Genomic DNA, 14,250 nt, shown 5'->3' on the forward strand with positions numbered 1-14,250 from the left:
TCATGAAAGCATCAAGCAAAATTCTTTTTGTTTCTTATTAAAATACTGAAGGTCCCTCTAAAGATAAGCAGTCATTTGCACTCTGAAGAACTTACTTTGTAGAGTAAGTTTCAGTGGTAGTTAAACCACTTTTTTTTTTTAACCTACATCTGCTTTTACTGGAATTTATTCCCTCTTTCATCGAATGATTTTCAAGCTATTGGTTTGGAACCTACCAATCATCCACCAGCCACTTAGTTATGGGACCGATCTGCAGAGCTTTCCTGCTCCATGCACTGTAGCTCTTGAAATGAACAGGGGGAATGTTGAGCCTTGTGTCATCAGTATTCTTGTATTTGCATCACATGTATTTACATTTTGATTTTGTACTTACAGAACTCTTCAAAAGCCTCTCAGGCCCCCTCACCTTGGGGCGGCAATGGAAAGTGAGTATTTTCTGCTGAGTACTTCTGTCTGGGAACAAGTTGTTCCAAGAGGAGGGGAAGTGTTTTATTGCCTCTAAAGGCAAATGACAAGTCATGGGATCAGTGTTTTGGGAGCTGCAGGTATATTTTGACCATGTATCATGTAGAAACTGTTCTTCTGGGCTACAGAATTGATCATACGACTGCCTCGGGCTCATGGGGGTGAGGGGCTCCCACTGGAATAAGTCAAATGCTTCTGTGAGTGATCCAGTGTGGGTAGGAAGAAGACCTGAATCACACCTTCATTTGTGCAAACCCCCCTCAAGTCTAAAATCAGACATGGTGGGTCAATGCTGGATTTTTTGACAGTTTACTTCTCAAGCCAAATGAAGGCCATAAAAATATCAATTAATTAACTGGAAAGTACCATGTCACTTTAGGAAGCCAAAGTAAAGTTAACCTCTATTGCAATAATTTTTCAATGATTCATTCAGCAGTGAAAGACCAATGAATATTTCATTGATATGTGGTAACTGCTGTTTGATAAAACTGAAGGTATAATAGTGGTGAAAATGCAAAGGCACTTAGTCAGCCAATTATCAGTGGCTTCATACTAATGTTAAAACACCTACACCTTAAATATGAAGTCAGGTCAGTCATGATCTGCTGTTCAGTGGAGGTGCATTGCTGCTGCATCCTTACCTTTACCTTGCAATGGCTGTTTCCAGCCAACACACGTTTCTCCTGCTTTTTTGTCCTGGTCACACATCCATATACAAGTAAAACAAAGGTGGAGGACTTCACTTTTTTTTTCAATCTTTGTTTGAGTAGATGAAAATTTCACCTAAATTCTAGGCAAAAATGATTATTGTTAAAGGTCTCTTTCTGATGGTTCAGAAGAAGAAGTAACTATTAGACACTCTAAGGAAACAGAAAAGGAGGGGTTGAAGTTTAGCACAGAAAGAACTGAAGTTTTCAAACAGACTTTGTTTTCTCAATCAGTGGAAAACCAAAAATTCCAGCATTTTGCTTAAAATGAAATATTGCCTCAGATAATTCAAAATATTTTGGGGTATAGATATGCATATATACACACCCCAAATACTGAAAGTCATCTTGAATATGTATGTATAGAGCTATTAAAGTATAGATTATAACACAAACTAAAGTGATGAAATAAGTAATCACTTTAAATAAAAACTAAAAAGATATTTTAACACTGGAAAAACAACTAATAAATTGAATTATTCATTATGTGCCAGTTTTTCCAGGCATTTAAGTGTTAGTGAAACCTTGTATTGTAATAAAAATACATAGATGTTAACATAAAGTTATAGTGATCAAGTAGTTCACTGGAGCATAACATCTCTTTTGTTCCTTAAGGGGCTTGTACATAAACATTTAATGGAGCAGAAGTTGTCCTTTTATTCCTGTCCTATAATAGATCCGTATGAAGTGTGTGCTCTGCAGGTGATGACATCTCCCTCACTATTTAAAAGAACTATTAGGTGTCCAGGATTGAGAATAAGTAGGTTTTGACTGGAGGAGAAAATTCTTGTCTGGCTGCAAAGTAGGCAGCAGAAACTCAGCCTTCAGGACAGCATCACTTCTAACATAACACCCAGCTGGTCAGTCTCTTCCCACTAACTTTGGAGATAAGGAAGGAAAGCTCTGAAAGTTCACATCTCTTTTATTCAGAGCAGGAAGCACTTGACATGTGAGAGTAACTGAGTGACAAGGCCTTGTTATAACAGCATTACTGTGACACTTGTGACCCAACACACAAAGACCACAGTCCACACTCAGGTCTTGTGTCCCCTCTGTGCGGAGTCTCAGAAGAAAACAGCTCTCCAGCTGGCTCAGAGCTGCTGTTTATCTCAGGTGGCTCCCAGTGGCTCCAAGGTTTGTCACAGGTCTGGTGCTGCCATTGGCAGCTTGTGCTCTGCCTTCCCCAGGGCTACTTGCTTTACAGTTTTCTCTTAATCCCCTGCAAATCTATGTCAGATGGGAAGAGAATTCACACATCACAGAAAAAAAGACTAAACACCATCCGTTGTATGGCATCAGTGGAAATGGAGCAGCAGCCTGGTGCAGGACAGTAGGGTAATCTCAAATATTTTTTTTTTTAACAAAGCAAAGATTATCCATTGCCATGGACTGTAGTCTAGTCAGGATCTCATATCCATCAAAAACCACAGCTTGGCTTACTGGAATTTCTGCCTACTCATTTGAAAGGGTTGTGAACCTCTACAGAGTTGGCCTGGGTTCCATCCTGGCAATGAAACAAATATTCCCTGGTTTCATTACAGAAATGTTTCCCACCTCTAGTGACAGAAAGCACAAAATACAGAGATTTAGTAGACTCACCACAGTAATAATGGCTGTGCACAACAGTGTAAATCCAATGAACAATGTGCTTTATTTAGCAGAAGTGTGTCAGCTGGTTGTAAGTGGCTCTAACAAAATACTCTTGGTCTCCTCAGATACTTATCATTTTTAACTGCTCCCAGACCTGATCTAGTATAGTTCAGCTCTTCTGTGAAATAAAGGCACTGTGGCAAGTCAGGTAACCAGGATGTTTTGAGAATTAAAAATAAAGCATTTGTGCATTAGGACATGCTTCACTCTAACCCATAAGCTGGGTAAAAAACTAAAAGCTGCCAAATCAATGTGATCTCCAGCTCTGGGAAAAGAATGTCTCACAGGACCCTGTTGTTGAGCACAGGTAATAGCAGGGCACTTCTGTAAAATCTGCAGCAAAAGCTGTTGCCATCAGTGCCTTTCATCTCAAGGCTGTGCTGTCATGTCACTCTGTCCTGCAGCACCTGCGAGGTGTCACCAGGTCTGTGCCCAGGCAGGGCCACTGACAGTGGCCTTGAAAGCCAAAAGGCCATGCCCTTCCATCCTGGGCTGTGGATCAGGCTCAGTGACTGAGCTTGATGCTGTTGCACAGGATGAGGCACCTAGAGCTGCGTGTCCAGGAGGGGGTTGCAACATCCCTGTCTGGAGAATTTTGGTCTCTTTGCTTCATGCATAGAGTGCCAGAAGTGTCTTGGCCCTGCATCTCAAGTGTATTCCACAGAAAATAGAACGATTCTGTTTAGGCAAGTGCTTTCAAATGGGTGATTGAAATTGCATCCAGCTGGGGCTGGTCACCGGTGGTGTTCCCCAGGGCTTGGTACTGTTTCTTATCTTTACTGATGATCCAGATCCCCTTTGATCTTGAAGGGGATCGAGGGCACCCTCAGTCAGTTTGTGGGTGACACCAAGTTGGGCAGGAGTGTGGATCTGCTGAAGGGTGGCTCTTTCTCTCTCAAGTTGTGCAAGGGAAGGTTTAGATTGGAGATTAGGAATAAATTCTTCACCAAAAGGGTTGTCAAACACAGGAATAGGCTGTCCAGGGACTTGGTTGAGTTGCCTTCCCTGGAGGTATTTAAAAGTGTCTTGGTGTAGACATGGCATGTGGGACATGGGCTACTGGTGGACTTGATAGTTCTGGATTAACTGTTTGACTCGATAATCTTAAAGGTATTTTCCAGCCTGAACAGTTCCATGATCCTATAAGTTTTCCAAGAGAATAGCTGTTCTGTGAGCATTCAGCACTACACAGCTCTAAACAAGAGCCTGCTGTGCTGACCACTGCACTGCCTGCAGCCAGCAGGTAATTCCTAATTGATGGTGTTAGAATTAAAGGAAAATCTATATTAGAACATTAGTGCCTCACAAAGTAGGTAACTTAAAACACTGCACTGTGCAGAGCTATGTTGATGAACTGTAGGCAATTAGAACAAATCTCCATAGCCTGAAAGAATCCTATGGAGATATTCAAAATCTTGTAGTACCCTCAGGTCTTAATACTGCTCTGCAGAGTACTTTTAAGGCTTGCTCTTTACTTATTTTGGTGACTGTTTTTGGAGCAAACTGTCATTGTGGTTTCCAGAAAATACTTTGATAATAAGCCAATACTGCACACTGTTTTCTAACTGCCATTGCAGCTTCTGGCAGTAGGTAGAAAAATCATTACAGCTATGAGATGCTTCTTTCTCTGAAAGATTACTCTATTTTTATGATAGACTGTGGGGTTTTTTTGTTTTTTTTAATAACAGGTTCATTTAAAAGGGTAATTAAATCCCTTTTTATTTTCCATCATTCCTGGTTTATAAGATATCCTTTCTCATAAAGTCAGGAGGTACCACTGCACACTCTCCCTTGACTGGGGTGCAGAGTTAACTTCTCAAGTGCATTTAGGATGGCAGTGAAGTGGGTGGTGTGAGGGGGACTCACTCTCTCTCTCCCTCTTGCAGGAGCACAGAAACGCCCTCACCCATGTCCCTGAGCCCATCCCCGGTCAGCTCTGCTGGAAGCAGCACAGGGACCACCTGCTCGTCCTCGGCCGGGACCATCACCATCCCCCAGCGCATCCACCACATGGCTGCCAGCCATGTCAACATCACCAACAACGTCCTGCGCAGCTATGAGCACTGGGACATGGCTGACAAGCTGACCAAGGAGAACAAAGGTGCTACCCTCTCCGCATTTTCTGTGTCCGCTTTGGCTCCCAGCTTTAGCTTTCCCTGTGCTCTCTGGATTTGGACCCAGAACCACCGTATCTAAGAGCACAACTGTGACAGCTTGAGCAAACAGGCCAAATCTGCTTGCTGGTTGCTGTAGCCAATGCATATCTTCTCTTGTCAGGCACAGAGAAGGATGTGTAACACACGCTGAACATGGGGTTATCAGAGCAGCTGGCAAATAATTTAGCAAACACAAACCCCAAGTGACGAGAGCTTTTAAGTCTGCAAATTCGTTCACAGTTTCAGCCTCTCGTAGAGCACCGAGGTTATTTTCAGGCTGCTCTGTCAACAGGTTTAAGACTATTAAAATGCTAGCTAGGATAATAAGCAAACATTGGATGTTATGTTTATGTGGAGAGTCCAAGTAGGAGATGTCCACTGAAAGCTATGACCTTGACTCTCCTATGACTGGATTGTAAATCTGTTTGTTCCTAACAACAAAATGTAAGTCTTTACCACAGTCATTTCAAAGGAGTTTTGGCAAGCAGTTTGTGACTGGGTTTTATCAATTATAGTGGAGTGGCTGACTTAGAACTAAGGGACAAATTTGGCCTATTGTTGGCCAGCTGTGAACTTCCCCATGACAATGTAATTATTCAGACTCCAGCTTTGGGCTTACAGAAATCACTGAGAAAGCTGCCTTTGACACTAGAGGTGCGGAGCCTAACTTTGAAATAGTCTCATCATGAGTTGGCTCATTCTCTTAAATTATAGTGAGATTTCAGATGGCTGACTTGTCCTGACAAATGTTCTTGGTGTATGCAGTTTGATCTTACTCCCATTAATGTCAGTGGCAAATTTCCACTGATTTAGAGAAACTGAGCTTGAGATTTATAGAGTTTTATGTCTGAATGGTGGGTCATAATGATCCATCCCTGGATGAGGAACAATATTAGAAGTTCTGTCCAGTCCTCCCCACTGCTTCTTGTCTTTGTTCACATTGATTAATTTAGTAGCAGTGCAGTCATTTTGTATTTTTTCCTTGCTGCATCCATTTTCACAAAATATGAAAGCAATTCCCTGTCAAATGTAATGCAGAATGTTACAGTGGGAATGCAAAAAGATGCACTGATAGGATGAAGAGATGGTGATAACCTTGTAATTAGCCCTGTGTGTTGTGGAGTTGTTAAATGTTCTACTTGGTTTTAAATCAAAATAGCTCAGGCATTCAGCCAGCAGACAGAAAATGTACCCAGCTACTGCTGTAATCAGTCCTAGAGCTGGATGAGAAAAACCTGCTGACTCTCTTTCTGCATTTTCCTCCCTACTCTCTTCTTTGTTCTCATTTTGATTTACGATCAAATAAAACCAATTCTGCAAAGCCATATAGGAACACTCTTTATTCATATGAGCAGTCCCTTTGACTTTACTGGGACTGCATGCATGAATAAGGGTTTCTCACACGAGCAAGACATTTAAGGTTGTGACCTGTTCTTTCATATCTTGTTTCACAACCTGCAGACACATTACAGGGAATGCAAAGTTCATGTTACTTTAAATTTCATTTAAGTATTATAAACCATTGGAGAGAGATCTACTTTTCCTACATGCTATACCATGTCTGCCTTTATATATTTTCTGGAAATATACCTCATTTCTAATTAAGTATTTGCTTTTAAGTTGCATGATTAAACACAAATTGCAATTTGAAAAAATCATGGTGTAGCAAAAAGTGTATGAGAGCTTTTGATAGAACTCCACAGGTCTTCATCATACCACATGAGGGATTCTCTTTAAAAAAGAATGTATTCAAGACACTTTGACGTGAGAAAAGTTACAGTGTTTCATGAAAACTGGCTATAACTGTTTTAGTAGATGTTATCAGCACCTCTCAAATAATTCAAATCATCTTTATCTTGTTGGCTGGAACAGGATTCACCCCTTTCTCGGCAGTGATCTCCAATCCACCTTTGCCAGCTGTCTGAGCTCTGATGCACTGGCCTGTGGACTGGAGGTTCAAAACTGCTCCATGACAGCAAACAGAACAGTACAAACCCCAGACTCTGCTGTGAGTGCCAGTTCATCATTTGGCCTCTCTCTCAGGAGCTTGGGCTGTCAGTTCATTATAAAAAGTGAGATTTTTTTTCCCCCTCCCATTAAAATAAGAATGATGTAAAAACCAAAAAAACACCCCATATTCCTGCAAAGAAACCATGATAAGATAAAAAATTTAGTTCCTTAAAAAAAAAATAAATCAAACCAATACCAACCAGATTCAGTCACTTTTGTGGGTTTCTGTGGTCAGCTCTGATTGTTTCTCTTGTCTTCTGAATCACAGGGTGTGTCTTGCATATGTCCTTGATGATCTGTCCTGAGATGGGTATAAAACTGTGGCCTAATAGCAATTACCTCTGGGTCTTACTGCTGTCATAAATGTTTCTTATATCATACCCATGCAGTCTCAAGAAATTTCCTCCATGTTGTAGGAGCTGTGCAGCTGCCCCTTGTCCATGGCTGTCAGCTTAGCTTTTGTGCTCCTCTGAGTCCACCTGCATGCTCCCAGTTTGAAATTGACTCATGTCCAGCTGGCTCAGAGCAGCAGACAGAAGAAGCCTTTCTTTATCAGCCTGACAAAAGATGTTCCATTAAAATAAAAATGCAAGAGGGAGAACAGCAGAACTGTGACCTGATCTGTTTTGAAAAGTAAAGCAGGAACATACTGCCATGTACCTCTGGTGGAATCTCCCCTGGTCCAGAGAGCTGAGAGTGTGGGGAGAGTAGATGGAGTTTGGCATAAATCTGCATCTATAGCAGGCCAGACTAAACTGCAAATTTCACAAAGCCCATGGGATGGTTTGTGTTGGATCACCTAAAGTGGTGTTGTTCACCATTGATAACATCAAATTTTTCTGCTGACTTTACAAGATCAGATCACATTCTTTATGCTTCTGAAGAAAGCAAGACGACTTCTCTACAGTAGAAAACTTTCAGCTCTGTAGGGAGCAAAACTTGTTCTCTCATTGTAGTGGTTTAGATTTGCCAATTTCGTTTTCCCGGCCAACTCACCAAATAAATGTCGTGGTTTTAAAGCAGTAACTAAAAAATTACTTATTTCTTGCTCTGAGATATGGATTAGAACAAGAGCAAAACAGGCTTAAAACTTAAAAGGAAATAAAGGAAGTTTATTAACAAATTACAATAATAAGAACACCAGAATAAACTTCCAGAAAATCCTTTTTATCCCCTACTACCCACCATTCTCTTGTTCACATGACAACATAGAGACAAAAAACTTCGGAACTTTGGTGTTTAAAACAGTTCCAATTCCTACTAGAGTCTTTTCAGCAGCCTTTGTAGAGAAACAGAAGTCTTCTTCTGCTAATCTATGGAGTTTCTCACTAGAAAACTATTTCTGTTATAGTTTTCTATTTCTCTGATGCCAGCTGCCCAGAAATCTGCCATCAGTTGTCTCCTCCCATTTCACATCACTCTGAGGTGTGTATGGGCCATGAGTCTAGGGATGTCATTTTTTAAGGGTAAGTTATTCAAAGGCAAAAGTCCTCTTCATCTGTCTCTGTGAGCTTTTCTGGAAAACAGTTTTCTCATTGCCCTTAAGTCCTCAAATCTTCGCTTCACTCTGTTCCAGCACCTCACTGTATCAAAATTACTTTACTTTTTGCTCAAAATCCACACTTTGAACACTCCATTTCTCCCAATATACTCTGTCATGAATTAAAGGAGGTTTTTTCAGAACACTGTTGTCCATCTCCATAGCTTTAACAGAAAAATATTTCAGCTTATAAAGCATCTCCTTATTCTCTCTTCCCCATCTAAAACTTAACTCTTTTCTTCACGGTCTTCTTCATGTTGATTGTCTCTCTGTCTCTCTGGGAAAAAGGAGTAATCTGTATGTTTTATCCAGGTAGTAAAAGAATTAAAGTCTTGGAAAAGCTGCAGATGTTCATGGTGTCAGGTTTCAGTCCAGCAACAGAAACTACAAACTAAGCCAAGCTGGCCAACTCCGTTTATCCCCCCGCCCTCTGCGGTCTTGTCCAGCCTGGAGGAGGGTGGGGGGGGAGGAGGCCGAAACAGAGCTTTGTTACCTTTTCAGAAGCTGAAAACCAAAGAGAGGGCAAGAGAACTCTGGCTTTACATCTTAAGGTGGTGTTCACAAGTTGATCTCACTTTTCAATGGTCAAAACTGCTGTCAGTTCTTAGAAATGACCGATAATTGGTCAGGAGAAAAAACACCTATCAGCCTCCAGCAGCTTCAACTTCCTTAGCTCCCAAAGCTATCTTAAAGGTAAAGTCACCCCATGACACTCATGCATAGAATTATTAAGTGGCTTCAGTGCTTGTAGCTTTTTCAGGAAATGTTAACCTGAAATTTGGCTTTAAGGTGAATTCTTAGTGTTTAAAAAAATTGTTGTTTATTTGAGCCTAGAATGAGATCTCTAGAATGCAAACAAGATAGTGCATTATTTCATTTCAAAATGTTTTGATTTTACACTGGAGGAGGGAATGAAAGAGAGAGAAAGGAAGATTAAAAGTAGCTGCTGGCTGCAGCATCTGAACAGCACTGGTGCTAGCCCTGAGCTCTCATTATGCTTGCCTCCAGCCAAATCACTTTGTGCTCTGTTACTGCTGTAGCTCCCAAGCTGACCAGGGTCAGACTGTCAATACTTGGATAGAAGACCTCAAAGCAGCACTTACTCGCGGAAGAAAGTACTGATAATGGTTTTGTACCCAGCATCTGCTCTCCTGAAGTGCAGCCAATGCAGCGCTGGCTGGCTCAGTGCACTGGATTGCAGACAGGGTGAGAATGTGAGGGCTCAGCCATTCCTTACTGTGATTGTTGGGTGTTATCTGAGCTCTGAAAGGCTTTAACTGAGAGCAGGTTCCCACTTGCCTAAATATAGTGTAATTGTTGTATATGTGGGAATGCCTATGCCCCAGCGAGCATAAAGAACTGTGGGAGAATATAGGACACAATACAATTCTCCATTGACAGCAATTAGGAAATGTCTGTTGGCCCTAGCAGGATTAGTCCTTCACCCAGAGAGCATGTAACACATGACATAAAGTAAACTGGTGTGTCACTTCCTAACTGGGGCTCTCTGTTTAGTGACTTCCTGTTAACCCTTCCTGACCAGGAATCAAAGGTTTGGGATTCTTCCCCCCTAGAGGTTCCCGTCTCCAAGGTGTTATTTTCCTGCTGTATTGTCTTTCTCCTTTTCCTCCCCTGCTCCCATCCTACACTCATCCTCTGGGGCCTGTGGCTGCAGCAGCAGCAGGATGAGCAGAAGGCAAAAACTTCTGCAATGTCAGTAAGAGAAATTAGAGGGTAGAGCAAAGAGCAAGAAAGGTCTGCTAATCTGGAAAGATCCAGTCTAGCCCTTCATGTCTGGGAAGAGTACAGCATGGAAAAGTAATGCAAGATTTCATTGCCAGCTTTTGAATCATACAGTCAGCAAACTTAATCCTACAAAACTGAAAGTGCAGATCATCAGAGTTAAAGGAAGACTACTGGCAACCACTCATACCATCCTGTGTTAGACTTCCAGCATGGATAATCTAATTTGGGTTGTTTCAATATATTGTTGTTGTTAAAATTCTTTCTTACAGACCATGTGCTCATGTGCACAACTGTCTTTAGAACTCACTAATAACACTGTGCCGCTTCGGGGTGGGAAATCATCGTAATACCTCTATTTCTGTACCATTGCCTGAAACAATTGCTTCTGTTTCTTGTGTATTGCAGAGTTCTTTGTAGACCTGGACTCAGTGATGGGACCCTTAACACAACACAGCAGTATGACCAATCTGGTTCGTTACGTTCGCCAGGGACTCCACTGGCTCCGCATTGAGGCTCATTTATTGTAGTGACTGATGCCCTATTCATGACATCTCCCCATTCTTCTACCTCTACCAGCGCAGAGACGATCACTGGTGGAACTCCACTCATTTTTGAAAGTTTATTCACGTAACTTCATTTTTATTGCCTTTTTTAATATCCTATCTATTGGAAGTAGAAGTCACCATAAATGAAACTTATGACTCAAGAGCCGTATGTGTTGTATCATCTAATCATTTTTGACAATTTTCTATGCCTTGTGTCTCCTGGATCCTGCCATCCTTATGTGCTTTATGGAACGGTACATTTCCTGCAGTATTGTTTTAAGTCCATGCTGCCTTCAAGTGAACACAAAAAAAAAGCACTTTGAGAAGATTGGGTTCCTGAGAAATAGTACAAAGCGTCTTAAATATTTAAGGGTATATATGAGAAGTCCCTTCTGAAATAAATTAGTTGAAATTATAGCTATTCATTCAAAATAATCTTCTGAACCTGAACCAAGCTTTTTGACGCTTAATTCTGGCATCATTACTTGACTCAGTACATTCCTAAGATTTTATACTTCCTATAGGTTTAATCTCTAAAAAAGAACATTGAATATTTTACAGGTACAGAATGTAAGATCACCAAAGGTGTTAAGAGGTAAAAGGTTGAAGGAAAGCCTCATTAAAGAACGATGACACACTATGCAATGAGGTTTTGATATTCCATTCCTCCTGTTTATTGTTTGCTTAAGAATTTCAGTAGGCAGCAGAATTTATTGCAGTTTTTAAGCAGTTTCAAAATATTATCTTTCTTAGTCTTATCTACCATTCCTATACCAAATCTGTGAGTTTTCTTTATTTTTAGTCTCAAACAAATACTTATCCAAGATTTTTCTTCATAGAACTATCTCTCCTTGCATAGTGACTCACTGAAAGATTTTAACAGGACTGCTGCACTCTAAGCATTGATATTGTATGTAGAAGTCCATTAATAAGTGTATGCAGATTCTTTATGAACTGTCTAGAAGTTTAACTAACCAGCTACTGTTGAAACATTATAATTCCATGTAGCATCAATTTTCACCTGTTTTGTTCATTTCAGAGCATTAGAAACTAACAGTATTATCTTGCTATCTTCAAAACAATGTCAAATTAAATAAAATCACCAGATTTACCCAAAAGCAATATAACATTTGTTTAATAATGGCCATGAATACTTCAGTCAGATTACCTTTCTTCCAAGCTCTGCATCTGTTTACCCATGCTGTCATGTTTTGGACCATTCCTCTAATGCGTGAATACTAATGAGACAATTCAGATAGAATTTCAAAGCAATTGTGAATAAATTGCACCATTTCACATTTGCTCTTTCTTCTTATTTTTTTCCCCTGTTATAAACTGCACTGCTCTTCTGGTGCCACTGCAAGAGGCGCTGGTGCATGAAACAAAACAAAATGGATTTATATCAATAATTCACAAGTTTTTAAATGGTCTCATCTCATTCTTGATATAATGCCTGCATACCTTACTGAACTGTAAATTCCATTTCTATAAACATGCTCATAGCAATGTAAATATTATTCTGTCTCATCTCATTGAAATAATACAATATGTGTATTAAATGCCATCCAGATATTAGTTAATTGCAATTACTTTCTGCTATATAAAACTGTATATTCTTTAATCCAGTGAGTTATTGGATTCTACTCACTGGGTTGTGACCAGATAAATAGAACAAATTTGCATTTAAAAGGTTCAGACTGTTAAGGTTTTCAGAGCAGGCCTTGAATATTTGCAATAAGAGCAGTTTAAGGACTCTACCAAGTGCACATTTCAGACAAACATTTCTTTAGCTGTTGGATATTAGCTTCCTATAGTACTACCTTTTCTTACAAATCAATAATTCCTAACATTTTTTTCCCCAAGACTGTATTGTAAACACTGCCAACATGAATCATTAGAGAAATTATCTAATGATAATAGGGTTTTCTGCAAAGGATATTTGCAGAACATGCACATCCTGTATTATCTGCACATTCCTGTTCCTGAAGTGGTTGATTCACCCTTATCTGTTCTCTGAGGGTTTCAGTAACACAGAAACCTGAATCTGACACATTGGTCACACCGACTCTGGCCCCAGTAGCTAATGAATAAAACCACAGCAGTCTGAGCTATTCAGGAATGTAGATGAATGGTGGTGGTCAGGGGTTTTTTAAAGTAAAAGAAAAGTAAACATTTTAAATATTTTTTTTAACAGGTTGGGTACTTGAGATGAAGGTTGAGCTGATTTTGTCATAAGCCAGAGTTTTCCGTTCTTTTTGCAAGTAACTATTCAGTCTAATTAATTATATTGTCATCACTTGCTCCTTTAATGTAGATTGAAATCCAAGACTTCCATGCATTTACAAAGAATAGCAATGTCTTGAAGACAGTCTTCAGACACAGGGGTCTTCAGAGTTTGCTGCAGTCGTTCAGTGATCACCATATATTATCTTTCCCTTGTTGCTTGTGGTAAACAGGCTCCTATCTCTAAATTTACCCCATGTTCAACAGTCTTTTGCTTAAACAGCTTAAGGAATTAGTTGTCCTGATTTTGTATCCTGTGAGTTAGGTTGAAATGTGTGCTGAATCAATGGCATGACGATAATAAGTCCAGCAGTCAAGTCTAGGATCACAACCCAAGTTACTATTTAGCAGTCTTGTTTCAAAAGCAGCTTAGAAACAAATTAAATATGGAGAGAAAATTATTGTCTTATCCCCAGGGATGATGTTTCTTTTGGGTTAGTTATTAAGGATTATTGCACTTTTACAGGCACTATATTCATCTCATTTCAATTGCCAACATGTCATCTTTGTGGAATCATTTTACCCCTTAAAATATTACTTCCAGCAGAGCTAATCAAATGAGATTGTTTTTTATTTCAATCCATGGGGAAGAAGTATGTCTGTGCTTGGGCATTTGCAATGTCTGCACTTAAAACTGCCCAATTCAGGCTTTCAAAATCATGAACCAAGCACCAAAAATTACAAGATTGGCTTAAAATTGTGGTTTAGTTTTGTTGGATTTTTTTTAATAAACTCTTTGATTCTTGCATTGCCAAATACAGGATGCTGAGCTTTGGGACTGATTTCATGACACATTTTCAGGCATTTTACAAGCATGCCAAGGGCTGGAACTGGCATGTTTGTTTTTAATAGTGATAAACTGGAACAGTGATGCAATCTCTTGACTTCTGTAGCTGGATTTAAGAAAGACACCAAGTTTCGTAAAACATTGCCAGAACTGACAAGACTGTAATTTGTGACCCATGGCTGAGAAGGTTTGGAGCAGTATAAAGAGTTCAGCAGTGAAGGGAGCAGGCCTGTAAAGGGCTAAACTTAGGCATTTGAGGTGTAAGACCCAAGGGCAGAAAAGTCCTAAATGCTCAAGAGAGGCATTTACAAAGCACTTAACCTCCACTTCAAGGGCCACAGCAGGTTTTAAGTATTTGACA

At 40.0% G+C, this 14,250-nt stretch overlaps 1 protein-coding gene across 8 annotated transcripts in view; it reads left to right on the forward strand.

Moving 5' to 3' along the window:
- Nucleotides 1-12,120, forward strand: part of AFF2 (ALF transcription elongation factor 2) — a 335,651-nt gene extending 323,531 nt beyond the window's left edge. For all 8 annotated transcript variants that reach the window (XM_086850057.1, XM_086850055.1, XM_086850056.1 and 5 more), the window contains 3 exons: nucleotides 376-425; nucleotides 4,709-4,923; nucleotides 10,680-12,120. In XM_086850057.1, coding sequence (XP_086706183.1) covers nucleotides 376-425; nucleotides 4,709-4,923; nucleotides 10,680-10,801 — 387 coding nt within the window. In that variant the 3' untranslated portion in view covers nucleotides 10,802-12,120. The remainder of the gene's footprint in view (nucleotides 1-375; nucleotides 426-4,708; nucleotides 4,924-10,679) is intronic.
- The last annotated feature ends 2,130 nt before the right edge of the window (nucleotides 12,121-14,250 follow it).

This window comes from Cyanistes caeruleus, chromosome 14 (assembly GCF_971803275.1).
Source record: "Cyanistes caeruleus chromosome 14, bCyaCae1.hap1.1, whole genome shotgun sequence".
In the NCBI taxonomy this organism is placed as follows: domain Eukaryota; kingdom Metazoa; phylum Chordata; class Aves; order Passeriformes; family Paridae; genus Cyanistes; species Cyanistes caeruleus.